This window comes from Anopheles coluzzii, chromosome X, assembly GCF_943734685.1.
Source record: "Anopheles coluzzii chromosome X, AcolN3, whole genome shotgun sequence".
NCBI classification, from domain to species: Eukaryota; Metazoa; Arthropoda; class Insecta; order Diptera; family Culicidae; genus Anopheles; species Anopheles coluzzii.
In genome coordinates this window covers 14712674-14738331 of record NC_064669.1, presented here as the reverse complement: position 1 = coordinate 14738331, position 25658 = coordinate 14712674, and the positions used below count along the sequence as shown (strand labels likewise).

Here is a 25658-nt window from a genome sequence, read left to right as displayed (position 1 = left end):
CTCTCTCTCGCTCTCTGTTCTGCGTTTTCCACAACCGGCAACCGAGAAGTGCAATTGAATTTTCCCAGCCTCCCCATTACATGATTTTGGATTTTTTTTTGCACTGGGAGCAGAAAGAGAACGTTAATGACAGAGATATAGAGAAAGAGAGAGAGAGATACAGATAGGGAAAGAGAGACAGAGAGAGTAACGAAGAAAGATGGACAAGAGTGGCTGCAACACATCGTGCGAAACAAATTGAGAACCATTCGTTTGCTCTCCTTCGCTCTCTCTCTCTCCCCTTTTCTGTATTGCGCGACCCACCATCGTCACGGGTTCGCATACAAAGTAAGTGTATTGATGGTGATGGTGTGCGAGAGGGTGTCGGGAGTGTGGAAAAGAAATCGAAACCGAGGTCGTACGCATGAACGCAGCACGCTGTTCGGCCAGTTTTCTATTTCATTCCGTGCGCTATCGACTGCGTTTCGCTGAGGTAGTTTCGGTAAGGCTTTCCCTTTGTTTTCCCATTTTTTTCTCCTTGCTCGATGCTGCGACGTGCGAGAGGATGGAGTTGCCAGCGGGGACTGGGTGTGAGAATAGGCTGCGTATTAGGGGGGAGGACGTGCACGGCTCGTCCTTGTTGCTCAGCTGGTCGGCGGTAATGTAATGTACTACAATGTTAATTTTAAAACCCAGGCACCACGATCGCACTGCTTGGTGGAGGCATTTGGGAAAGTCCAACCGAGTATTCCTTGGTGCAGCAATAATCTGAAACAATTATTGAAAAATTGTAAAAGAGTAACAGTGGTTTACGCTACCACAAACAGCATGCTGTTCTATTGTTTGTTAATGTTTGTACATCACGGACATTACTGCATTTGGTCTTGGGTCCCCATTTCCCTTGCCTTTTCCGCATTGTGATCGGTGATTAGTTTTTCACGCGCACTGGCTTTAACACGCGCCAGCTCGCAGTTGTTTTTTGTTTAGTATTCTTGTTTAGATATGCTCTAGCCGACCAGCTCCGTTTGGCGCATCAGCAAAAGACACACACATACACTCTTGCACACATTTAGCCACAAATATAGATACATAAAGCGCGTGCTAAAAAAGTGAAAGTGTGAATCTCTTACTGCAATCTACGTGTTGTGAACGAAATGGCGATTGAGAGAGAGAGAGAGATATAGAGAAAGAGAATGTCAAGGGTGTGATTTACACTGTCATGCAGAGAAGCAAATCTCTCCACACACATACACACACACACACACACACACGCTCGCACAATACATATAATGCACACAAAGTAATGGCAGCAGAACAGTGCCGGGACGGGCTCGAGAATGCTTTTTCCGCTGGTATCGCGTTTGCGTGCGCCCTGTGGAGAGTGAAGGCCTTCCAATCTCTCCACAAACGGATTTAGCTGCTCGCGTTCTCTTTCCTGCTCCTCTAACCGCTCTTGGAAAGATGTTGCTGCCATTGACTTGTCCATTTCGCTGTGTGTGTGTGTGTGTGTGTGTGTGTGTGTGTGTAAAGTTAGGCACACGAAGGACACCAAACCTTGCTGGAGGCTGCAAAACTCTCCACAAAACCGATCCAGCCGGGGCTGGCATACCTTTGCACCGTACACATGCTCACACACACACACACACACACACGTGCATTTGTTTTGTGCTTGCGCGCCATATTGAAGGGAAAACGGAGCGAGCTTGATTGAAGGGCTCCGGCGGTAGTGCCCGTTCAGTGCCCTTTGTGAGTGCGTTCGTGCGTGCCGAGCTTCGCATAGATTTCGGCGGCGGCAGGCAGGCAGGCAGGTTCGAGGGTTCGCTTTCGCTTCGTGGTGGCTGTGTGTGAGTGGTTGTTTTTTTTGGTTTCTTCCTTCTCACAATTACTCTCGCCCTCCACTCCGGTAAGCGGTGCAATTTTGAGGCACGTTTTCGACGAAATACGGCAACAAGCTGGAAGTATATTTTAGCGTCATTTGCTCTACGACGCGGGAACGGGTGCCCTGGTTTTTTTTTATATTTTTGTTTGTTTGCCCGGCCTTGTTGCCCCATCTTTTGTCTGCTGCAGAGGTCTTGCAACTGGTTTTGTTGTATTGCCCTCTGAAAGGGAGCTTTTTGAATGTTTGAGACCTAAGGGGAACAAAATATGTTTTTTTTTTTAATTTTTTTTTATAAAAGAAATTACAGTTTAGAAAGCAGATTTCTTTTCAAGAAGCAGCACATCATTTGCCCATGTAACAAAAATCATGTACCAAGGACACAATGAAAACACAAAAAAAAAAAAAACAAACTGCTCAAAAGTAAAGCAACAACTGAAACTGCTTAAATCGTAACCCATCCGTCGTAACTGTAAAATCCCATCTTCCATTCGATAATTGATGGATATTTGTCGCCTTCAAGTATGCAATGCGTTAAATGAGTCTGGAAAATGATTAAATTATTGTGCCAATGGTGCAATTTTCTGGAAATCAATTATGTCCTTCATCGATTATCCGATTGTCAATTCGTATTATCGTTCCAACCGTAGCTTTTCCATCCCTGGGCAGGGCTAAAGTGACGCTCTACGGATGTTATCGGCCGATTACGAATAGAGCGAGCGTGCAGACGAGGTAAGGATATGGAATGTGAATCTATTAAAAAGGCTCAACCGATACGAGCCCTTGAGCATTCTCGTCCTGTCCATGATGGCGCCCTCTGTATGATGGCACTTTATTTGCTCAGTAGTCGCATTGCCTACTTTTAGGCGATCTCAACTACTTGGAATTGCATCATTCGATAAGCGCCTGAAGGAATGCAATATGATGGTTAGCTTAGCTTGGTGCGGTGGTTAGATGGTTAGATTGCTTAGCTTGGTGCGGTTTGCTCCCATTCGGATTTACTCATTTGCTTCACATCTAAGCCTTTCCAAAGCGTTATGAAGCGTTACTACAAAACATCACCTTTTTGTTTCATTTTGAAGAGCATTTTTGTGCAACGATTTCAAATCACTCTTGCCAGCCAAGCTATGATCCTTCCAATGATTTTCATTTTATGGTGAATGCGTTCCAGCGATTAATCCCCCCCCCCCTTCCCACACGCTTTTAGACCCCTTGTTGGCGCTTCACCCTTGTACATGTCTTTCCGTTTTTGTTTTTTTTTTAGCCCCTCCCCAGGGGTTAGAATCATCAACCCGGCTGAGATCGGCCGGGTTGGAACATTTGTTCCTTCACATCACGGTGTGTTTGTTGTTCGGCTTGGAGCACCATTTGCACGATTGCTCCCTGGAGAACACACACGAGCGCGAGCGACCGGCACCAAACTTGCCGGGAGCGGCAGCACGGCAGCTGCTGCATTTTCCACCAAAACCTTCGCCTGCCTGCCGCAATCCGCTGCAGCAAATTGCACACCCTCGCCACGGTCGATTCCATAGAACCCGAATCGCAGTAACGTTCCTTTGCGGGATACTTTACGGAACCCCCCTCCCCTCATCCCCCCCTTTCTGTCGCTCGTTTCTCTTTCGTCCTCCGTTCCAGCTTCACACCCCTTGCGGGCGTTGGGTTTCAAGGACGGAGAAAAGTTTAACGATCAATAAACCTCTGTACCCGGGCACTGCTGAGGCCGCTGAATCGCATCGCTTGCATCGCATCGCAGTGTGTTTGTGTGCAAGGGAGCGAAAAAACTGGAGCAAAAATTCGACCCGCTTTTCTTGCAAATAGTTGAGCACAGAAACAAAACCAAAAAAAAAAAAAAGCACAAGAAAAGAAAGGTGCACACGCTAGAGCATTACACATTCCTTTGCCGTTGCGAAAGTTCTGCACACAGAGCTAGCCGAGGAGCAATGGTGCCAGTTCCGAGCTGCTGGTGTGATGCGTTAGATTGTTACGCTCGGGGTTTGGCTTCTTTGCTTTCTCTGCCCCGTTGAAATGTTCTCATTTCCGGTAGCTTCGTTCACTTTATACCTTACTTGCCTGTGCGGGGAGGAAAATATTTGAACTAGCTGGTTCTTGAAAATTTATTTTCAAAAACTTCCCTTGTTTTGGTACCTTTTGTGCACCGGTTTTCAAACTGCAAATGGTTACGTTAAATGGAAACACATTCAAGCAAGCATGCTATGCAAATGTAAAAAAAAGTATTTTAACTGTTGTTGGACATTCTGTTTTGTTCAAAATCCCCTTTTCCCGTTGCTTTCCATTGTTGTCGGTACGATTTTCGATTCCATTTCGCCCACAGGGTGTCACGGTGGGCGGCTGACGTTTTCGCGTCTGACGCGGTGTCGAGAGAATTGAATTTCATAGAATTTAATTTAATTCCCTTTTTTGGCGCACCGCCCTCCCTGTGCCAGCGGTGGGTACAGATTAGCAGATCGAAAGGGCATGTGCGGGGGTAGCATTGAAAGGGAGGCCAAAAATAAGCACTCGCTGGAGCGCTTTGATTCCTTCCATCCGGTCCGGGGAAAAAACACCATTATCGGAACCATTTTTAACCACCGTTCGAGGAATCGGTGTCTTTTTTTGTACCGTGGGTGGCCAAAGGGGGCAGGGGGGAGGGGGTTGCTAGGGTGGGTCGTTTTTCAACAGCGTCTGATTGTTATTTACTCCTGAAATGTATGCAACATGTGGATCAGTACTATTTATTTAATTGTTTGACGTGCTACCCGCGGAGGATACTTTTAGGCGCTGTTTCGGCAAATTATTTTCATTCGATTGCTTCTTAGTGTTCGGTGTTATGTTCATTGCATACTTTAAGGCGAAATTTTCCTAAACATTTGACATTTTTCCCGTTTTCAACCAATAGTTTGATCTAATTCTTTCTTTTTCTCCTTTCTTCTCTTAGACTAAAAACTAGCAAACGAGAAGAGACCCACATTACCCTCTAATTGGATTCGCTTGTACGAAAAGCGGCTAAAGCATGTTTCTGTTGGGACGCCGTCTGCTAACTGGACCGCGCGGTGCTGCCGTCGGTGCTACCGTCGGGCTGCTCGGCACGGCAATGGTTGCCATCAACTTGCTCTCCTCACCGGCCGGGTAAGTCGTGCGCTTTGCGGCGAGAGAGAGGTTGCGGTCGTTGCTCGGGGCAAACTTGTAGGTTACAATGATCCATCAAAAAAGGGGCTGTAATCAAACCGACAAACTAGAAGGAAAACAAAAGAGTATCAGCTGAGCTCTGCGTGGCTCAAATTTTCCAGATCGACGCATCAATCAATAGCATCGCTGCAGGCGATGTGTTCAAGGTCTTGCAAGTGGGTGCGGAAAAGTTTTACGTCCTTCCCCCTTTTGCACTGTGTTCCTTTCCAGCCACAGCTACTTGCGCACTAATAAGCTAAATCTTGTCTAACTTCACGCAGCTTACGTGCGCTGTGTGCTTTAGTTAAATGAAAGCACAACTCAACAACACTCTGTAATGTGGAACTTTGGGCCAAGTTGTCGGAAAATGAAAGCAAAAAAAAAACTCAATCCAAAAGTCCCTTTCGAAGAACAATTGCAGGTACCAAACTCAAAAAAAGTAAGACAAAACTCGACATCTAAAGATTGATTCTGGCAAGGTGCAAAGTTTTCTAGGCCAATCTGTGCCCCGTCTCGCGCATCGTTTCAGAGATTCGGAAAACTTTCTACCATGATTTGGCCCACGAGAGGAAAGGGAAATTAATTAACGACTTTGGTTTTTTTTTGTTTTACACAGCGCACAGGGTTCAGCGGGGCAGGATTTTTTGTGTGTTACCCTATTTGTTTTCAAACCACCTAATCAGACAATTTTGTTTTTTTCTTTGTTCGCTGCTGCTTTGTTTTCATGCGGCCGCATCGTCCAGTGTTGCTGCCTGCTCAGCGGCGCAGCCACCGGTTGCCGGTGCCGACGGGAAGGTGGCCTCCTCCGTGTACGACTTTACCGCGAACGACATCGACGGGAAGCCGGTGCAGCTCGGCCAGTACCGCGGCAAGGTGCTGATCATCGTGAACGTGGCGTCCAACTGTGGCTACACCGACGGGCACTACAAGGAGTTCAACCAGCTGTACAAGGAGTACGAGGCGAAGGGTAAGAGGACGGATGCGCCTAAATGTATGCAATTGCCGCAACTTTACAGCTTCTTAAGCAACCGAAACGCGCTGAATCATGGCCAAAGCACGGCCATGGACCCTTGCACTTCGTGCAGCGGGCGTTACAATCAACCGTCCGGAAAATCGGGCCATTTTTCATTCCCCATTCTCAGTGTGGTGTGTGGCTTGTGCACCACATCCGGCACGAGAATATCACACGTAGTGTGTGTGTGTGAGTGTGTGGTGAAGAGAGAATAGTGAAAGTAAGCGGCTGGAAGAAACATTCCCAAGGGCAAACGTACAGATTGGTACAACGAAATGCATCAGGCGAGCAGTTGGGATACTTTCATCTTGTGGTGTTTGTGGCTGCCTGGGCTGCTAGTTTGGCACTACATGTACATCCGAGCGCCAAAATTGCTGGCCCAACTGGATGGGCAAGGAAGGTGCAGATGCGGAAAGGGAAGAAAATTACACCCAAAAGGAAGTTTGTTTGCATTCTTGCGGGCTTGGAGATGGGCAGAAAGTTTTGCCAGTGTTGCTTGGGTACCGCCCCCGGGGTAATAAATCTGAAACCCGGAGCACGTGTCCGGAGGTTTCTGTGTTGCAATGCTAGGGTGGGGTGAGCTGGTTGGGGGCTTGAATAACGTTCGCAAAAGTAGGGAAAAACTGATACTACAACCAGCACCTATACGGGACAGGTCGGTAGTTTAATTTTGAATTTCGAATTTACAACACGTCTTTTGATGTGTGCAAGAATTCAAACGTCAGACAGGGACATAAAACCTTCGCCAACCTTTACCATCGAATGACGTAAACCGGGAGGAAAAGGAAAGCGTCACACGGTCTGGTTTTGGGTTTTTGTCCCTTTCTATCTCTCTCGTGGTACTTTAAAATAACATTCCAAACGGAACGGAGATTCGGCAATCCAGCACTTTGTAGCGCCGTCCGCAAGTGCATCCGCAGCACGCGTAGCGGATCATGCTGGGCTGTCGTTTATTTATTGCTGGTATTGGCGTTGGACGTAGTCTGACTTGGTTTTTGTTCTTCTCGCGCTTGCCCAATCGGTGAGGAGTGGACGAGTAGACGACGATTTCGCACGATTTAGCAAAGCTGTGATGGTTGGCACCGTGGTCAAGCCGGGCGGTGAACGCGAACGCAAATCATCAGCCAGCTGGTCGATGGTGACGACGTGTTAGCGCCCTCTCGCTGTATTGTGCGAGCGATGGGGTGGAAAATTGTGAGTGCACTAATTTGTATGTATGAGTGTATGTGTGTGTGTTTTCTTTGTTGTTCTGTCGTTTGCAGCATATTGAGTTCGGGTTTTATTTCTGTGCAATATATTGAATAGATGGCTCCGGGTTTTTGATGCTCTTTTCAAACGATGAGTCTCAGAATTGATGTCTGTTTGGCTACATTAACTATCGCTTAAAATATCCAATCATATTCACTTATTTTTAAAATCGGAATCAATCAGGAATGCCTTGCCTGTAAAACATATTGCCCCCAGGACGCTTTTCGAATCGAATCGGGCTTTTTTTCTTACGCGAAAGCTTTTCAAAAGCATTGCCAAAATTTTCTGGAGTGAATCATTGTGTGAATCTTTTGGGTTATTTCAACTGATAACTTGAGCTGTAACTTGAGTGCTACCTATATATACCACGTACAGGTTTGTTACTTGAGATATGAGAATACTCACTCTGTTCAGTGAGTTACACTACAGTAGTATCCACTGATTTATTATTATTATGATTATTTTTATTAGTATTATGATTATTATTTTTATTATTACTATTTTTATTCTCATTTTATTATTATCATTATTAATAATAATAATAATAATAATAATAATAATAATAATAATAATAATAATAATAATAATAATAATAATAATAATAATAATAATAATAATAATAATAATAATAATAATAATAATAATAATAATAATAATAATAATAATAATAATAATAATAATAATAATAATAATAATAATAATAATAATAATAATAATAATAATTTTTTATTACTATTTTTATTGTTATTATCATACTTATTATTATTATTATTACTTTTATAAGTATTATTATTATTATTTTTCCTATTATTATTATTTATTAGTTAATAATAAACGGACCATATGACCAGATTAAGATGAGTAACAATATAAAAAAATACATAGCAAAATCAAGCCTTTCAAGTGATCGGTATGCTGCGTAAATATCGATGTGATGCAGCAAAGGAAATGACTCGCTAGAGCCGAGGGAAATAGGCGTAGGGCATATCGCGTGAGCTTTCGTTGAATCACCTCAAGACGAGCAATAGAAGAAGCAGTAGCGGGGCTCCAGACTACACACGAATATTTCAAGACCGAACGAACGATACTATTGTAGACACCCTTCAAATTTATTCGTTGTCCCGATAACCACGCCAAGCAGTTGGTTTTGCTTGGCTACAACGTCATATGTCATATGTTGTTTAAAGCTCAAACTTGAGTCTAGAAAAACGTTCAAGTCTTTGGCATAATTTTGTCGATTAACCGCGGTGCCGTCTGTGAAGTGGGTAGCAGTAATTGACAGTAATTGATAGTAATTGAATGGCATCGACAAAAGGACACACAGAAGCATTTCTCGATGCAGATAGTTAGGCCGTTGCGCTTGCATCAGGAGCAGAACACTATTGAGGAAATCTTGCAAGAACATGCATTCATCTGTGTTGCGTATAGGCGCGAACATTTTTTGCGTCGTTAGCAAATAGGCTGACACTGTCGGGAGGTAAAGCGAGGTTGACATCTGTTGACGAATAAGATGAAGAGAAGCGGGCCAATATTGCTTCCTTGTGGCGCAACCGAGCTGCTGACTATTTCTGTATGTCTGTTTATATATGTGCTTATCAATTATGACAACATATGAGCGATTCATTAGGTAAAACTTAAGCCACTGCAGGAGCGAGCGGGGAAGTCCCAGCTTATCTAGTTTAGCGAGAAGAATTGCGTGAGGTAGAGAGTCAAATACTACTGCTCACTAGGAGTCAAATGCTGCTTTCAGCTCTGTATAATTTCCATCGACTTGTGCTACGGCATCAATTTTACTAGTAGAATAGCTCACAAATTCAACCAGATTTGTGGTAGCCGACTTTTTTTTGACACGAATTCATGTTGATACGGGCTTAGGTAGCTGCGGTATGCATATAGCAGAGGTTTATACAGCAAAACCTTGGCAATGGCACATACAGAAGTAATGTCTCTGTAGTTGATGGCAGCCGTTCTGTTATCCTTTTTACAAAAAGGAACCATCCAAGATTTCTTTTTGTGTTTTGAGAACTTTTCCGTTGCACTCTTTTGGGATGCAACTCACCGGGTTGACTCATATCTTTCTGGGATTCAATTTTTTGTTAGAATTATTGTATTCAACTCACTCACTTACCCTAACTCATCTCATCAATTTAATGCACCCACTCTGTTGGAAAGGAGTCGATTTCGGATTTCGATTCGATAAAACAACTCACTATTTGCCCTACTCGCTGCCAGTTACTACAGCATGCAAAAAGGGTAGCTCAGCTAGCTCGTTAATCAAATCGTCTTACCGCCTGCGAAAGCGCAAACTTCTCACAAAGTCACACTTGCCCGCCTACACAAAGCGTACGGTCGCGGAGCTCTACTGGGATGGCGGATTGCGGTAACTTTGAATCCAAACTTGTGCGCTATTATTTAACTTTCCGCTTTTCACGAAACCCGTTCACTCTGGCGTTAATTATCCCGTCGCTTGTAGCAGCTACGACGGCGAAAGTTTTCACTCTTTTCCTCCAGCCATTCTCATTACTTTCTCACTTACTATCTCTCTCTCTCTCTCTTTTTCCCGTGACAGGATTGCGCATTTTGGCGTTCCCGTGCAACCAGTTCGGCGGTCAGGAGCCGGGTACGAACGCCGAGATCAAGCAGTTCGCTGTCGGCCGCGGCGCCAAGTACGACCTGTTTGCGAAGGTGGACGTGAACGGGGACGATGCGCACCCGCTGTGGCAGTATCTGAAGCAGCGCCAGGGCGGCACGCTGGTCGATGCGATCAAGTGGAACTTCACCAAGTTCCTGGTCGACCGGAACGGGCAGCCGGTGGGACGCTACGGACCGACCACCAGCCCGCTCGAGATGCGCAACGAGCTGGAGAAGTACCTCAACCAGTAAAGCCGCGTGTAGCCCCGTGTCCAGTCCAGTTCAGGGACATGCTCTCGGCTAGGCTGCATTAGGCATCGTTTGTAGCGCCAATTGCATACGGTCAGGCGACTGCTGTGCACGTGTGTTAGCAATGCGACGATTAGTTTAAAGTTCGAGACTATCCCGGGCTGTCGAAAGGGCACGGAGACTCGCTACACCGGAGCAATTTAGAGAAGCAATGACACCTCGGTACGCGTACCTTGCTTGTACTGCTTGTTTTTTTATTTACTCGAATAAATGTTCCATGCATTTCGCTAACAGTAGTAATACCAATGGTGGAATTTTGAAGCGATGGATTGGAGAATAGTATTGTCTTTTTTGGAGTAATTTTAGCTGTGCGTGCTTGCTACGGTGGTACAACAATTGCTTTCCGCCTGTTTGCCCGCCCCAACGCAGGCGATTCAGTGCTTGTCGAACGCGAACCCGCTCTTGTCGAGATTGGTCAGGCTGGCGGCCGTCCGCACACTGTTGCCCCGTCCGGCCAGCTCCGAGCCGCGGCGCGATTCCGACTTGGAGCGCAGCGAGCTCTTGCCGCTGGCCGTCGATTCACTCAGCGTGTTGTGCACCGGCTTCGACGTGACGGCGATGTTGAGCGCAAACTTCAGCTCGGCCTTGAGCGCATCCCACGGCGTCACCTTCTCCTCGACCGCGACCTTGCGCACGTTCCACAGGAACTCGAGTATGCCGATGAGGAACGCGCAGAAGCAGCCGAGCGCCAGGACGACAAACACACCGCCCACGTTGCCGATGCCAAGCTCGTTCTCCTGCGAGGAGTTGGGCACCTCGGTGCACTGGCCGCCGCCGCGCATCTCCTTCCACCAGCGCGTCTTCAGCTGGTACAGCTTGCCTTCCTCCTGCATCTTCAGTACCGCTCCGCTGATCGCAGTGCGGTACGGTGAGTCTGCAAAGAAGCGAACGAATTGTAAGTGGCTGATTGTTTCTAAACGAACGTACTACTTACTGACTGGCATCGCGATCCCGTACCCCTTCGAGTCGAGCAGGCCGCCGATCTGCGTCAGATCGCAGTACCGCTCGGTAATGTACTCGAGCGAGGTCGACTCCATCAGAAAGGCGTACATGCGCTTGCCCTTGATGACGCGGTCCCGGCCCTCGTCGTTGCTCTTGGTAAAGACGGACGGGCGGGCCGACTCCATCGAGGCCCACATGCGCTGGTACGTGGAGAAGTTGGACGTCTGGAAGAACGCCATCGTGCTGCCGCCCATCACCACGCCGTACTTGATCTTGCTCTGCTTGGCCAGATCCTCGGCCGACTCGATCGTCGCATCCATCCGCTCCATCGTCAGGAAGGCGGCCAGATTGGCCGTGTACGAGGACAGCATGATGAGGGCGAAGAACCACCACATGCCCGCCACCAGCCGGGTCGAGATCGCCTTCGGCAGGATGTCGCAGCCCTGCCCCATGATCGAGCCCATCGTCAGCCAGAGCGCGTTGCACATGTCCCAGATGTTTTCCACCTCGTCGTTGTCCTGCTTGCACGGGTGCGGATTTTCCCAGTCGGCCGGTGCCATGCGCGACAGCACGAAGAGCAGCACCGAGACGCCCAGGTACGCGGTCGCCATATAGATCCAGACGTCGAGCGAAAGGGGCGACAGGAACGAGAACAGATCCTTCGGCTGCTGGACCGGTTTGGCGTAGAGGATACTGATGCCTGCGAAAGATACGCGAAAGAGAATTGCAGATGAGATTCTTCTGCAGTATGATATTTAGCAGAACTAAAGCCAGCCTCAACCTAGTGTCATAAAGGGCATCGTAAAGTCGACGGCCGTCCTTCGCTCGTACGTAATCGTGAGGTCGCAAACGGCCAGGTCCGCTTTCTGCAAAAACGAGTGTAGTTGAGTTGGATTGCCAACTTTTTCGACTGAGGAATCCACTGTTTGCGCACTTACACGGTCCAGCAGATACTTGACGAGTCCGTCCCACTTTTTCGTCACCTTATTGTACGACCCGTACTTCCCGTCCGGCACCAGCTCCATCCGGTACTGGAAGCCGAGGATTTTCGAAATCCCATCGATCAGCTCGAGCGAGTAGCCCTCGAACCGATTGTTGCCCTCCAGGAATTCGCCATCCTTTTTCTCTCTGTTTGAAAACAAAAAGCAAACCAAGACATGTGAGGCCAATCAGCATTTTAAATCGTTTCATAGTTTGAACGACGTTGTTACGATTAATTCATTAGGTCTTCCTTTCTCAGTCGAATGTCTTGTACGACCTAGTAAGACTTTAATAATGCTCTCTTAAGACTGAGAGGAACCATCTACAGAACTCTATTAACACTTTGTTTTGCAATTTTATTATGAAACAAATGCACCATTTGACAGCTGTTGAAAAACATCTTGAGACGGTGAATAATTATGTGCACATTTTAAAGTGACTTGGAAACCCCTACTTTGATTTCATTCATTCAAAATAGTGTCTACTTTCATTTTATTTTATTTATTTAATTATTTTTATCTTAAAAATAATAAAATGAAAATCATCATCACCACCAACGTGGTTCTGATCAACGGAGATTTTTTACAGACACAGATAACACTAACATATAATGTGCATAGTCTTTAACCTACATCACACACAGTAGACACACAAACAAAATTAGAGATCAAAATAGCTACACAGTTTACAAAAGAAGTCATCATATATAGCGCCTACCACAACAATGTATATGGACAGTCGTTTTTCGCGGTTTGCGGAAAATCCATAAGAGATAGATAAAAACAGTGAATGTATGAGTTGTGCAGAATAGTATTTCACATCTTCGTATATTTTTGTCATGTAAATATTTGTTGTTGTTACATACATAGTTGAGGAATGTAGCCGGTAGCCGTCTGCTTGTAAAGTTTAGTCGTGAATGCGTTAGATAGTTTATGAGCCTAAATAAGGACTGGCTGAATTAGTGATGTGGTATTTATATGTATTAGATAAGTATTTGAAAAGCCGGTAAGAATATATGCAAAGAGTAATACTCTAGGCCCGTTGCAAATGAATATCGTGTTCGTCTGCACTTCCTCCAAAACATTTACAGGCGCCTTTGTAGCGGCCTAAGAGAACATCGATGGTGAAGTGGGTGGTGGGAGGAAAAGAAGACTAGAATTACATTCCTCAACTATGTATGTAACAGCAGCAAATACTTATATTCTGCTAAAAAATCGTTGTTGAGCTTTTTGTGTCGCTTTTATTTGATTGGATCAGTTTTGAACCGTTGTTCACAAAATTGATAAGGTTCTCATGGCAATTTCAAAATAATTTTTGAAAAAAAAAATTACATACCTTGGTTTGCATTTTCAAAATAATCATTACAGGCGACAATTTTTTTTTGTGAAATTTGTTGATGATCGAAAAAAATATATTTTGATAATTACTGTTATAAAACTTATAAAACCTTAAAATAAGTTATAAAAACACTTTTAAAAAATCGTTCAAAAATGTATTTCTTTAAAACCTTTGTAGAATATGCTATTTATATATTTGAACGATTTTAACACTTTAAGCGCCGCGTCATATGAAATCGCACGACGGCTTTGTTCACCGCTCAGCTCTGTATCTGACGCTCACCAATTCTCTTGATAACGAATGAGGTAGGAAAGAGAGAACGAGAACGACATGTGCTACGCCGCTTATCGAAATGAAACAAAAGAGTGATAATAGTCGCACGAACAATTGTCGCTCTCATCGCTCTCTTGTCATGCGCTACGTGCTCACTCGCAAACTGTGACGTCAGGCCGGCGGTCAAAGTGTTAAATGCGTTAGTTAGCACATAAAACCTGTTTTTCGAAGTGTCTTTATAGTTATGGTACGACCATAAATTTGTTTTTTTCGTCATAAGTCGTGTAAACATGTGTTTAAAAAAGTTTGAAAAAATATACGAAGATGTGAAATAGTATTCTGCACAACTCATACATTCACTGTTTTTATCTATCTCTTATGGATTTTCCGCAAATCGCGAAAAACAACTGTCTATATAGTTGTGGTAGGCTCTGTATAACAATTCTTAATGTGACCTGCACATGAAGCCTTGGCATCCCAGCAAATCTTGCCCTATGGTAGTGCACATCGGTCCCTCTTTGGATTCTTGTGGTTAGGTAGTCAGGCAACAGGTCATTCAGCAGTTTATATACACATATCATCGTTGTGTATACAGTGGCCGGCAGAATAAAGTGGCCACTACTTACAATTTTACATTTTTTACATTTTTTCCGTGAAAAATGAAGTTATTGTACTGCTTTATTTTTTGAAACATTGTTCGTGATATGCTTAAGAATGTGCAGTACCATAGCATGACAAAAATGAGAAGTTTGCTTAAAGAAAAAATATTTTTTTCTAAAATTGATCAAAATCACTGTGCCAAAATAAAGTGTCCGCTTTATTCATTCTACAGAAAATATTTTTCTGAACAAATATAACAGCAAACTTATAATTTATACGCGTTCCTCTCGCATTCTTTACATGTTCGAGGATCGTTGGCGTATTTTTTTCTAATTTTTAAAGGTTTATCTAGTTCTGCATCTAGTTTTTGCATCTGGTTCTTCTTAAGCGTTATCAAGAACTTTAAATTTAAATTTATTTGTGTGTGACACCAGTTTTATCCACCTTCGCACATAGAATCTGCCACAAATTCTCGATGGAACAAAGATTTAGACTTCATGGAGGACATGCAAGGTGTTTTATACGATACTAGTTGAGAAATGAATTTTGTATTGATTGTGGGTGTTGAGATGTTAGCCTGTAGGAACATGTTTTTAGTTTTCAAACCCTATTTTTTTAAAAGAAATATCCCAAAATAGTGATGAAGAATGTTAAAAAAGGTATCAGCCATAGTTGTACTTTCGATTCACACCAGTTTTCCTGCTACTCCTAAAGAGAAACACCCCCTAGCTATCACATTGCAATTTTCGTAATTTACTGCCCGTTAGATGTAGCGTCCTTCAAGTTCCTCGCCCGAGCTACAGCAAGACTAACAAAGCCTTTAATTGGCTTCAATATGATCAAGAACATGCAGATATATCGTTAGATTGATGAAAAACTGGTATTTGGACAGATGAGTCCAAATTAGAACAGATGTTCAAAAATAAGTAGACGCGATCCAACAAACCAATATGTATGAAGAGTACAATGTGATGACCAAGGAGGGGATTTCTATACGAGAAGTGGGGAGCATGGTTTGAATCGACGGCATAATGAAAGCAAATACCTATACAAGCATCCTGTGTGAATTTATCTGTTTTCTGTGAAAAATACGGAGTTAGTAAATAAATTGATGTTACAACAGGAAGGCGACTCAAGTTATACACGAAGAATTTTTTATTTTATTTTTATCAATCAAATCGAATAAATTTTTTTTAATGGCTCCCAGTTATTCTTAATCTTAATTCAATCGAGATTTAGTATGCAAATTTTAATGCAAATGTAGTGAAAATGACGTGATTAAGAAAAACAAAATATGTTAAAGCTCTGAAATACTCTTAGGAAGAACCAATGCCAAATATGTGCAGATAAAAAACAAAATAAATTATGGCAAAGATCATCGAACATGTAAAGAATGCGAGAGGAACGCATACAAATTATAAGTTTGGTGTTATATTTGTTCAGAAAAATATTTTCTGTAGAATGAATAAAGTGGGCACTTTATTTTGGCACAGTGATTTTGATCAATTTTAGAAAAAATATTTTTTCTTTAAGCAAACTTCTCATTTTTGTCATGCTATGGTACTGCGCATTCTTAAGCATATCACGAACAATGTTTCAAAAAATAAAGCAGTACAATAACTTCATTTTTTACGGAAAAAATGAAAAAAGTGTAAAATTGTAAGTAGTGGCCACTTTATTCTGCCGGCCACTGTATGATTCGTTGTTTAACAGACAACAGACTGCAATATATGTAACATCACATATAACGAAGAGCGTCTATTACAACCAAGAATTATGCGCTTAGCCCAGTTCATTAGTGTTTCATTAGCCAAGAATAACATTGTTACAAAAAAGTCAAAATGTGGAACAATTAAAGTCTTATAAAGTTATATTTTTCCAATTAGGCTCAATTCATTCATCCGTAAGTCTACACCACACTTATTCGCAACCTTTTTTATAACTTCGTCGATGTGAAGATTGAAACAACAACGTTTACCGCGTTTACGAAACTGGCTTGGAAAACCCTGTAATGAATTAAATGCATTTCCTAGTGATTCCTCACTGGCCATGATTCGTTTACCACGAACAAAGCAGAGAATCATCATAAAACCCATTTAATTAATTATTTTAACATGTTTTATAGTGTACATAGTTGAGTAATTAAATTCATTTCTTTTGGTGTACGTTAATGTTGTTTGACGTTTAATGAAATATAGCAGACAAACTCAAAATTTCACGTTTAACCCGGGCTTTAGTCTCAAATGAAGAGTCCTAAAACGCGTGTTAGAATACGGTTACAGGTTGATTAAAGCCCCACTCACCCAGACATCAAAACTCCACTTTTAGTTTTAACAGGCATTCTTGAAAGCGTCTTCGGAACGATTTAATGTTTTATAATTTTATAATAAGATTGTTTAGTATCTTCAAACAACATGCTTAAACTATGTAGCTTAGCACACTCATAATAAATCATTCTTTAGACAGGTTTAAGTGTAACAAGCATAATAAATGTTTCTTGGGTGGTGAAGGATGGCAATGCCTTGGAGAGCGTCACGTACACCAACGCACATCACTTACTTGAACATAAGAAACGGCGCACCGATGCGGGACGCGACGATGAACGTTTTGTTCTGCAGCGATTCCACGATCTGCGAGTACACCTCGCCCTGGCTGCGGGTGTAGTTGACGCCGTGGGTCGGATCCCAGGTCGCAATCTTCTTGAAGCCCTCGTCCTTGCTCAGCTCGATGATGTCCAGGTGGAAGTGGGCTCGCCGGCCAAAATCATCGAAGATGATGGGCCCAGTAATGCCGTGCTCGGTTTTCTGTTAACAGAGGTACACAGTCAGACGTTTATCGTGATATTCAAACCATTGTGTATGTGCTTCCTATACCCACCACCTTCATGTAGTTGACGATGCGCAGCCCGAACGGCCACTGGCGCAGGTTTTTGCTGCCACAGGACAGCCTGGCCGGGGTGATCTCCTCCGTCGCGTCCAGCTCCCGTATCGCGGTCGCGTATATCTTCACCGCATCGTTGTACAGCGCCGACTCGGTGTGCACGTGCTCGGGTGACACGCGAAACGGGCGCTTCATGCGCGCCTCGCCCTGCTCCCAGTCGTGCACCGCATTCTTGATGTCGAAGCTCTTCGTGTCCATCAGCCGGAGCGCGGTAATGTTGGAGCGCGAGTACCGCAGCTCCTCGAAGTCGATCGTGTGCGCATCGAGCGACGTAATGATGTAGCTCTGGTACTCCTCCAGCATCTTCACCTCCTTCGCCTGGCGCAGCAGCTCGAGTATGCGGTCCGGCCGTATCTCCAATATGATGTGCGACTCGCCCGACGACTGGATGTCCTTCAGCAGCGGCCGGTAGTCGGGATCGTCGTCGATCTGCCGCACCGTGATCGGCGCATCGGCCGGCCCGTGGATCTGCAGTATGTCCTTCAGCCGCATCAGCCCCTCGTCCGAGTCGTAGATGATGGTGAAGCTCTTCCAGCTGTAGTCGACGATCAGGTCGGCGAGCGCCCGGGACAGTACGTCCGCCTCCGGGTACAGGTTGATCGTCATCGCCCGCAGCTCCGCCTCGATGCCGCCGAGCGGCTCCGGATCCCAGTGCGTGATGATGTGCGGGATCTCGAGCGTTTTGCAGATCGAGCCGACGATGCCGGCCGTCAGCAGGGAGGACGGGCCGAAGACGGCCGTGACGCCCTCCGCCGCCAGCTCGCACACCTTGCGCTCCGTCCGGAAGCTGTCCTCGGGCGACACGTAGCGCACGATCGGCACCAGCTCGAAGTGCTTTTCGTGCATGTTGACGCGCTCGACTGCGTACCGGAACGCGATCTCCGACTCGTAGCTGTGATCCGGGACCTGATGAAAGATGGCACCTGGTTGGGCGCGGGGATATACCGGAGAACAAATTTAAAAAAATAAACGGAGGTGTCATCATCCAGTGAACATTGGGACATTGGAACATTAATTGTTTGGCTTGATTGAGGATGTTGTTTGAAGGTATTTATTTTATTGTAGACGCGTTTAGATTCGTGTAGAGATGCAGTACACTAACACAAACACACAGGGCACACTCACCGATGGGAATTTCACGCTTGCCGTCGACAGATCCGCATAGGGCGTGCACTAGCAGCAGTATCGCGGGTAGATAGTGGACGCTCACTCCACGACGCGTGCCCTGCATCATGCAGCGATAGTCCTCCCACCCACACACCACACTCTGGCCACAAACTACACACAAAAGGAAAACGGATGAATCCTTTTCTGCACTCACTGGTTCTGCTTCAAGACCTTTTCTCGTTTTCGCTCGGCGCTTCAAACGGAAATTGCCTGCACGAAGGTTCGATGACAGTTGGCGCGACCAAATACCAACCGAACACACGCACACGCTGTACGATCAAACAAAAGATCACAAACACACACACCCCAACCGGTCTGGCACGCGGTCACGAGCACAAAGGTACAGCACGCTACGCCGGCTCGTGCAAGATCATTCGGTCGGCAGTCGGGACGGGCGTTTATCGTGCAACTGGTGTGGCCGCACGCTGCACGATTGCCCAAGCCAATGAACAACGATGAGGAAGAGACAGCTGCTGCAGCGGGACGTCAAAAATAGCTCGACGCAGGGCGCGCTGGCAACTGGCCGGCGGCTGGAGCGGGTGGTTAGCCGGCGCACGGATTGTTTCCAATGCAAACAAAAATGCCAAACCAGACAGACACGAGGCAACACACACGTGTCTTTTTCTGTATGGGTGTGGGGTATCTATTTTTAACCGAGTCGAAAAGGGGGAAATTGAGGCGGTGGAAATTCTACGAGAGTGGGTATGGAAAAGGAGGCGGGGATGGGGGAGGAAATGTCGTGAGAATATTATTAAACGTTTTGGTCGTGCGGGTCGTGCTTGTTAGAAAAGCAAATAGTCGTTAAATGTTCATCCGGGACAGGGTTACTCAATGCTGAGTTGCAATGCAATTATTATTTAAATAAAAAGCTCATAATTATTTTCTTCAGGTAGTCGTGGCATTTTGCTATGGATGCGGGATGCTTATTTGAAACAGTTTTCAATTGCCCTATCTTTCTTTTCACTAACAGGTGCGTTGAGGACAACTGACCGCATGATGCCATCGTTACCGATTGGGAATCCCGGTGGTCTATTCTTGCTCGGTGATCTATCCCTGCTAGCGTGCGCTGCACAGCTCCGTCAGCTGTCCGTTCATCCCGTTCTCCTCGTGGCACAAATGCATACGGGGCAGTGGATGACGCTCTCCAGTGTGTCCATTAACCGAGTTTTGAGTGTGTTAGCTTAAACACTGCAGCTTATGCGTGTATGCGAGTGTGCGGACGAGTCATTTCCTGTGGCTCTGAGGTGCAGATAATTCATTTACTCAAGGAAAATTGTGTCCCTGGGCAGCCAGGCCAGCAGGGCCGGTGCAATTTCCGGGGGATGGTGACCGAGCAGGGCAGCTTTATGATTTGGAGGTTAAGAGAATGGTAGAAGAATGGCAAAAGGAGGGCAGCGCTACTGCACTATATCAAATGGCTTGACGATGTACTGCTTGCTAAAGGTTTACTGTTGAAGCAAAATTAAACCATGCCAGCAAAGCAGTATGACAATCTACAGCTGCTTGGTACACAGGGGAGTGCAAAGTATTTTTTAGAGGTGCTTATGTATATTTTTTTAAATTGATCAATCGAATCATTCCAAATCGCCAAATGGTGCTATTTATTTAAACATATTTCGAAAACAATTTAAAATCCAAATGGGAATCAAGTATGAAAAAGGATCCGCCAACCCTGCAATCGAATAAGCGTTTTTGATCGATTGTGGGAAGAGTTATTTTTGCCTCCTGTCACGTATTAGCAATATTATCAAATAAATTACTTTAGTTTTGGTGTTTATTTTTTTATTTGTTTTTTTTTTCTTTTATTTGTTTTTTTTTTATTTTTTATTCTTTCGTATGTAAAATATTTGACAATATTTTATTTTTATAACTACTTTTATAAATGTATGTATATATCTCTGGCTTCTTCAACACTTTTAACACTTATATGTTTTAAAGTATTTTATTTATGTTTGCTTTTTATTAATGTATTTATAATTATCTGATTTGTTCAATACTTTTTTCTTGCTTAAAAATACAAATTTTCAATGTTATTATGCTTTATATTTGATTAATCTTAAGCAATTAAGGCCGGTTTCGCGGTAAATTCGTCAACTCGGACGGCTTAATAACATGCCCGTCTTGGATTCAAAACCCGTATACAACGTATTCCTCATAAGTAGGTCTAACTATTTGCTATGGGTAATCAACATGTCGCTGAAAGCCATGGCCACTAGCGGTACAGGAAGGCCTTGACCGACAACGGTTGTTGTGCCAAAGAAGAAGTCTTAACAATCAAAATTAATGTAATCAAAAAAAGCAAAAAAGTTTTTTCCACATTGCATGCACCAGAAGCGAAATTATTTGCATAATTAAAATGATTTAAAATTACAAAACCATTGCAATTAATTCAAGCTGTTTAAAAATGCTAACAAGGTCTCGACTATGTAGTGGCAGCTTGCTTGGATTTTTATTTTAATGTCTATTGTAAAGCTATAATATAAATATTGTAGAGCTGATTGGCATGCATTCTAGGATATTTTGGAACGACATAAAAATTGTATGAAGCTAAACAAAAAAAAACAAAAATCATAAAAATACCTCTATGCATCTTGAACGTTAACCCATTTCAACCCAACATACATCCGAACATTAGATTTGTTGTTGAAATATGGTTTATTTTCGTTTTTGTTGATGAATAAGCACACGTTTATTTTCAAAGCTTTAATGAATCAACGTTGAAAGCATGATTGATTTCTCCGACCAAGCACATTGAGCAAATCTTTCCGTTCAACAGGCATTATCAGCTTGGGATAGAAACTGAAACGGTGCTAGAAATAGTGTTTGTCAGCTCGCACATGGGAAGCTTCTGAACGCGAGCTTCGAATGTACAGCTTTCCTGAAATGCAAGCAAGCTTTATAAAAGTTTTCCCTGTCTGGCTTGGTAGTCCTGGCTGCTCTCAGTTCAGTTGCTGCTGCAAAAATAAGAAGAAATATGTCCTGTTTTTTTCCAGATCAACACAAAAAGTGACGTGAAACGTTAAAAACGAAACATAACAGAAACGTTACAGCCATCCATCATACCGCTTGGCTGGAGCTTTCACTTCGAGCTCCAAATTTCAGCACAGGACAAGGAGTGGTACTGCTGTGGGGTTGTGTGTGTGTGTGTGTGTGTGTGTGTGTGTGTGTGTGTGTGTGTGTGTGTGTGTGTGTGTGTGTGTGTGTGTGTGTGTGTGTGTGTGTGTGTTTTGAGCAATAATTAATGACTCCGATTCTTGAACTGACTGGGACGTACAGCAGACGGTCCCGGAGCAAGTGCACGTACTTGTGCAGTCGATTGGCTCGGATCGTGAGATGCAGGGCTGCAGTAAGTAAGATTGATGTTCATAGCGATGAAATGGATCCCGACGGGTGCACTGGCAAAAGCAATAAAGACGAGCATGGCCAAAAAAAATTAATGTATTCCGGTGGTAATGCTGGAAAGGATTTTTATGTTTTGGGTGAAGAAATAGGAGTGAGGGAATTAGCTTCAATTGCACTGGCACCATTAATCATGCTTTCGTTCGCTTCAATCCATGTCCATTCACGCAATCGCTATTGCGAAACATTTCATTCTAATTTTCGTAGAATATTTCAAAAATTCATAGAAACATTTCACCAGCAAGCTCTGTACAAGCGAATCAACTTTAACCGCACTTTTTTTTTTTGTACTGAAAGCACATCGACAGATAAGCCATGCTCTGGCGCTGAGTGCCTGTCCAGCATCCACACCGGGTTTGAGATGAGTTCCGAACGCTCCAAACACACAGCACACCGCCACACGTTATCAGCCGCTTCGGGTGCCCGAGCGGCCTCGCGTGAGTGCTTGCGTGTTTTGCGTGGCAGTGCGCATGTGAAGTACAAATAAATCGCCGGGTGCGCTGACAACCACCAGACGCACCCACGAAAGCTTCGATCATATCGAAAGCTTTCGACACTCACGGTGAGCGCAGCATCCAGCAGCCAGCAGCCAGCATCTCGGAGCACGCGTCGTCAGTACGGTCGCATCCTTTGCAGCCGCTAGGGTAATAGTGCACGGCTTTCTGTCCGACCTGCTGGCCGACCCGATCCGAAAAGAGATCCTTTAAAAGCTGAGGGCAGCGAGCGACCAAGTGTCAGTTAGCAGCTAGTTGCCCGCCGCTTCCGTTCTCGCTTGCGACCGTGGGAGTGCAGCGGCCCAGTTAATTCCCCCGGACACAGCACCAGCACCTCCCTCCCTGCTCAACACCCCTTCCCTGCGCCATCGGGGCTGTTGCTTGTGATGCGTGTGTGAATTTGTGCGTGCGTGTATGGGTGTGTGAGTGTGTGTGTGTGTATATGGGTGGGAGTATAAGTGAAGAAGGACGCTGTATACGCACGATTCCGACATACACACAATAGGGTGCTTGGTCCGCGTGTCGCTTCCGGTGCTGGTGCGGTTTGCATCCGGTGCCCGTGACGTACGTGAGCGATTTGCAACTCTTCTCACCTCCTGTATGCCGCTGCGGCACCTTGTTTTTGGTAGAAACCTCGGTGGAAGAATTTTGACAGATCGTGTGCGTGTGTGTGTACTAGTGTTGCAAGAGTGCTAGTGTTCGTTACGTGCTGAGGCTGGCGGCTCAGGTAGCACAGCATCATCTGTTTGTTGACTGCTCCAAGCTCCTGATTGTGTGTGTGTGCATAGTGAAGGTACGGGTTGAGTGTGTTGTTAATTTGCTTCTTGCATTCTTTCCTTTTCATCAATCTCAAAGCGCTCCAATCAACCATTATATCAGATAAACAATAGCAAAAAAGATAGAAAGAGAAACGAAACAGACGAGAAACCCAGAAAAGAAAAGAGAAACAACAAAAAATTACTGTCGCAGCGAGCGAAAGCATGGTCCATGCTGGTCCTTCGAACACGAACTGACGTTACGCAGTGAGCGTGTGTGCGTGTGTTTTGTTTTTCTTGTATCCAGAACCGTACACAGTGCGTGTGCGTGTGTGTGTTTTTTTTTGTTTGAACTTCACACCACAGCAGGGGACGTTTTCCACTTTTTGACAACCGACGGTGACAGTTGCGAGAAAGACAATCCTGATAATAAGCGCATATCTCCCCATCGCTGCCTCCCATTTGCTCCCCTTCAAACAGGAAAACAGGGGAAACGGCGTCACCCAAAACCAAAACATTAGCACACCAACACTGACGAGCGCACTTACCACCAATACCACAGCAAGCGTCCATCAACCACTACTAGCAGTAGAAAAGGAAGGAGCAGCAGCATCATTCAACCAGCTCGTGAGCCACTGGCGTAGTGCATAAATAACGCAAAAGCGTGTTCCTCGTCGCTGCCCTTTCCCTGCCTCGATTCACATTTCCTTCCCTATACCGAGTGCGTGTGTGTCTGTGCGTGCGTGCGGCTGTGTGAGTGAGTGAAGAGAGCTTTCGCCAAGCGGGGCTCGACGGAGGAAACGAACGCGCAAGGGCGCAACCGACGCACTGAGCTGTCGCAGTGAGACGTGAGACTCTCGCACACCGGCATCCCTCCCTTTTCCTCCCTGGCACAGCTTCGTGTCACTTTGTTGAGCGTCTGAGAGCCCTGAGCTCGCACTGAGTGGCTGCAGCCGAGTGTTCAACTCAAGACCATGACGGGTCGGTGGGCTCACCCGTGCTGGTGGGCCGCTTGCCTACTAGCGCTTCTGCTACACGGTCCTGCTCCTGCCCGCGCCCTCCCGGACGCCATTCGAATCGGTGAGTACAGCTTGTGTATCAAGGGTAGGGGATCCCAGAAGCAGGGGATGAGGCGGGATGCAGGGTACAAACGCAAATAATAACGGATCCGAGTTTGTTGTTTAAAAGTTTGAACGATGCAGGAGCGCTCGGGAAATGCAAGACCGAAATGGTAGTGCACAGCAGATTTGGTGTACCATCGGTGTACCCATCGGTAGCAAAGAGAAGTAAAACATACTACCTGTACAGATGCACAGCGTAACCGGGCCCCAGATGTTGCCGGTGGGAGGCATAAAACATATAAAAAATGCGTGCGGAAGAGTTTCTACCCACTTGAAAGCCACCCGTTTTTGTCAGCCCGATAATAGCATAGTTGATATGCATAGTTTAATGAGTCTCCACTATCATCTCCGTCCCGTTCGGTGCGGCAAGTATTGTGGAAACGAGTGCAGAGATCCTTCGCAAATAGAGCGCGCTGGGTTGGTTTCACAAGTTAACAAGCATAACACATCTCCAGACGCGGGGCTATTTCGGGAGACGATTGGAAGGGTGCACAAAGGTTATCGGTGAAAGAGTGTTGTTGCGTTGTTTTTGATGCGTGTTTCTCTGTAAGTTTATGTTTGGAATTCGCTTATCGGTAGTCGATAAGAAGGAAGAAACAGATTAGGATTTAATCGTTTTCTTTGAAAGCAAAAACAATCTTTTTTTATTCCTTCTTGAGAGCGCGTAAGAGATTACTTTATTACCTTATTTTTTTGACACAAATATTGACCTGAGAAGTCTCACGTAAATGTTTACTCACGACGAAAAGAGACGGATTGTATCAATGTTCAGATTGGTCTTGAACCCATGACCTCTGTTGCATATGCTTGAGCGCTTGTTACGACGCTACGGGAGCACTATCTGCTATCAGCGCTTCAATTACTTATAAAAGCCACGGTACAGACACAAATGTCTTAGTTCGTCTTCAAATAGGTTTTTTTTTATATAAAATCTTGTAGTAAAATTGACATTGTCAATGGTTTTTGATACAATTGATATAATTAACGCGTATCTTATCTTACAACATCAACACACTAGAATATAAAATCATTCAATCTCGGGTTTCTTACTCTCCAACTTCCCTTGCCAGCTGCAAGAAATAACATACACATACACAAACGCTCATTCTTACACAGTGTTCTTCCATAATCGCTCGTTATTTATTTTGGATTTCCTTTGCACCGCGGTGTATTAGTTGCGCTCATAACGTCTCAATTCGTTTGACTTGGGTGACGTGGGGGTGGGCGGGGGTTTGGATTGGGCGTAGAATATCGCTTGCATTAAAGCTGCTCCAGCTACGACCTTCCTTGTTGCCGCAGGTGGTCGCCATGTTGATACACCTGGGAGTATTACTTTCCACCTGGTTCCTCTCCTCTCAGGCGCACTCCACCCCTTGGCCGGCTAGCTGTAAACGTTCGTCCAGTGGGAATAAAGAACGGGACCGGAGG

General features: G+C 44.9%; 3 protein-coding genes across 11 annotated transcripts in view; 2 read left to right on the top strand and 1 right to left on the bottom strand.

Moving 5' to 3' along the window:
* Nucleotides 1–362: 362 nt before the first annotated feature.
* On the top strand, nt 363–10456 carry LOC120952681 (uncharacterized). Its single transcript, XM_040372141.2, has 4 exons — nt 363–481; nt 4791–4981; nt 5764–5987; nt 9850–10456. Exons 2-4 carry the CDS (start codon nt 4866–4868, stop codon nt 10161–10163), a joined length of 654 nt encoding a protein of 217 aa, XP_040228075.2. The 5' UTR covers nt 363–481; nt 4791–4865; the 3' UTR covers nt 10164–10456.
* LOC120952488 (glutamate receptor ionotropic, kainate 2-like) lies at nt 10390–20087 on the bottom strand. Of its 2 annotated transcripts, XM_040371858.2 has the most exons (7): nt 18420–20087; nt 17232–18217; nt 16914–17158; nt 12101–12290; nt 11944–12028; nt 11155–11862; nt 10390–11094 (listed from the first exon to the last, which is right to left on the bottom strand). In XM_040371858.2, exons 1-7 carry the CDS (start codon nt 18526–18528, stop codon nt 10595–10597), a joined length of 2823 nt encoding a protein of 940 aa, XP_040227792.1. In that variant the 5' UTR covers nt 18529–20087; the 3' UTR covers nt 10390–10594. The 2 variants fall into 2 exon arrangements, with proteins under 2 accessions (XP_040227792.1, XP_040227784.2); XM_040371850.2 differs by having other exon boundaries at nt 11944–12290.
* A 2423-nt stretch (nt 20088–22510) lies between these two features.
* The window catches only part of LOC120952514 (glutamate receptor ionotropic, kainate 2), a 114017-nt gene continuing 110869 nt past the window's right edge, over nt 22511–25658 (top strand). For 3 of the 8 annotated variants that reach the window (XM_040371939.2, XM_049608073.1, XM_040371931.2), the window contains exon 1: nt 22511–24189. In XM_040371939.2, the coding sequence (XP_040227873.1) occupies nt 24084–24189 (106 nt within the window). In that variant the 5' untranslated portion in view covers nt 22511–24083. The remainder of the gene's footprint in view (nt 24190–25658) is intronic. The other 5 variants (XM_049608095.1, XM_049608094.1, XM_049608088.1 and 2 more) reach the window with 5 other exon arrangements.

Coding starts and splice junctions, on each gene's coding strand:
- LOC120952488 (XM_040371850.2), bottom strand. CDS start 18,528: ATGATGCAGGGCACGCGTCGTGGAGTGAGCGTCCACTATCTACCCGCG. Junction 18,218..18,419: donor CAAGCGTGAAATTCCCATCG/GTGAGTGTGCCC, acceptor GCGCCCAACCAG/GTGCCATCTTTCATCAGGTC. Junction 11,863..11,943: donor GATGCCCTTTATGACACTAG/GTTGAGGCTGGC, acceptor TATCTTTCGCAG/GCATCAGTATCCTCTACGCC.
- LOC120952681 (XM_040372141.2), top strand. CDS start 4,866: ATGTTTCTGTTGGGACGCCGTCTGCTAACTGGACCGCGCGGTGCTGCC. Junction 4,982..5,763: donor TTGCTCTCCTCACCGGCCGG/GTAAGTCGTGCG, acceptor CGCATCGTCCAG/TGTTGCTGCCTGCTCAGCGG. Junction 5,988..9,849: donor CAAGGAGTACGAGGCGAAGG/GTAAGAGGACGG, acceptor TTCCCGTGACAG/GATTGCGCATTTTGGCGTTC.